Source organism: Oncorhynchus masou, unplaced genomic scaffold (assembly GCF_036934945.1).
Source record: "Oncorhynchus masou masou isolate Uvic2021 unplaced genomic scaffold, UVic_Omas_1.1 unplaced_scaffold_486, whole genome shotgun sequence".
NCBI classification, from domain to species: Eukaryota; Metazoa; Chordata; class Actinopteri; order Salmoniformes; family Salmonidae; genus Oncorhynchus; species Oncorhynchus masou.
In genome coordinates, this window is record NW_027011254.1 from 234818 (window position 1) to 236589 (window position 1772).

General features: G+C 47.1%; 1 protein-coding gene across 2 annotated transcripts in view; it reads left to right on the plus strand.

Annotated features, from left to right (window-relative positions):
- The first annotated feature begins 245 nt into the window (after positions 1–245).
- The window catches only part of LOC135535360 (actin-related protein 2/3 complex subunit 1A), an 18663-nt gene continuing 17136 nt past the window's right edge, over positions 246–1772 (plus strand). For both annotated transcript variants that reach the window (XM_064962017.1, XM_064962018.1), the window contains exons 1-4: positions 246–440; positions 1063–1165; positions 1395–1499; positions 1740–1772. The exon at positions 1740–1772 is cut by the window's right edge and continues 190 nt beyond it. In XM_064962017.1, coding sequence (XP_064818089.1) covers positions 1102–1165; positions 1395–1499; positions 1740–1772 — 202 coding nt within the window. In that variant the 5' untranslated portion in view covers positions 246–440; positions 1063–1101. The remainder of the gene's footprint in view (positions 441–1062; positions 1166–1394; positions 1500–1739) is intronic.

A 1772-nucleotide genomic window follows, 5' to 3' on the forward strand; every position in this document is an offset into this window, starting at 1 on the left:
TCAGTGCTAGAGGAGTCACTACAGACCCTAGATCCATTCCAGGCTGTATCACAGTGGTCTGAGGAACTACAGACCCTGGTTCCATTCCAGGCTGTATCACAACCGGCCGTGATTGGGAGTCCCATAGGACGGCTGAGGCGTCATTGTTACTAATAATTTGTTCTGAACTGACTTGTCTCGTTAAATAAAGGTGAAATAAAATCTCCTAGACTCGGTTCATTAGCCGCTAGGGGCAGCCTTCAACAAAGAGCGGGGTTTGTCTGACATCCATCTGAATGTAGCTGGAAGCTTCCCGGTTCCGCTCCTGACAACCCTGGACGGATTCGTGTCGACTGCCCAGAGTCCGCGAATTCAAGTCCGCTGTCTCCCGTGATCAGCAAATCTGTCGTTTCCGAATAATAATAACACGAGGACGAGCCAGAAGCTCTGTTAAAACCAAGGTGAGATCACAGTCAGCATGCGGACTGGGGAAGCGGGGGAGCGGGGGAAGGCTCGTAGGAAAGGTTGAGGCTTTGGTTCAAGAGAGGAGGCCTCGTTTTTTATACGGCGAGATTAAAATGTTATTTTCGTAGCACATTTTTATCGTTCGTAATCTTGTTGATCATTTTTTTTTGTATGGGACATTGAAGTATAGATAAATGACTAGATAATGTATTGTTTTGCTAACTAGTTTAGCTATCGTAACGTTACGTGCGAAAATCTGGACGAGTTATTTAGGGAACATTAAGGGATTGTCTGTACAACTCACACCTTGCTCCTAAATACAGAACTAACTCCTCTTTAATAACACGAGTATGTCCTGTTATATTGTATAAAACGCTGTTATTCATTCACGTCTAACAGTTTTGTGAAATGTAAGATACATATTATTCTACCAAACAGGTAGCATTACTAGCAGCTCGCCGTGGAGCTGAATTGATTCGGGTTGATAACGAGCTGAGTCATGTTGTTGAATTTCTATGGGGGGTTTTTCTCTCTCTCTCTCTGTTTGTCTCTCTGTCTGTTTGTCTCTCTCTCTGTCTCTCTGTCTGTCTGTCTGTCTCTCTGTCTGTCTCTCTGTAGCCGGTGACCAGTGAGACTGACCACCCAACTCCCATCAACATGTCACTGCACCAGTTTCTGCTTGAGCCCATCACCTGTCACGCCTGGAACCGGGACAGAACCCGTACGGACCAATGCTTTATTCTATGAAAAATCACATACTTTAAATATACACACACAACGTCAAAACGTATCGAAACACATCCACAGTTCATCTAAATGTTTATCCACCGACTCTTCTGTGATCTGGCCTTCTTACTCCTCCTCCTCTAATTCATCCTCCTCCTCCTCCTCTTTCTTCTTCTTCCTCTTCTTCTTTCTTCCTCTTCTTCTTCTGCCTTCTCTCCCTGTAGAGATCGCCATCAGTCCCAACAACCATGAGGTTCACATCTATCAGAAGAGCGGTAACCAGTGGGTGAAGAGTCATGAGCTGAAGGAGCACAATGGACACATCACAGGTAGACGAGGCACAGGAAATGACATCACAGGACTAGATTAAAACACATTTTTTTTTTAAACAACGTCTGGACATTGATGTTTACATTGAGGTTCTCCCCCCCACTCTCCCTCTCCCTCCCTCCCTCTCTCTCCCCCCTCCCTCCCTCTCTCTCCCCCTCCCTCCCTCTCTCTCCCCCCACTCTCCTCCTCCCTCCCCCTCCTCTCCTCCCTCCTCCCTCCCTCCCCCCCTCCCTCTCCAGGTATCGACTGGGCTCCTAAGTCCGACCGTATCG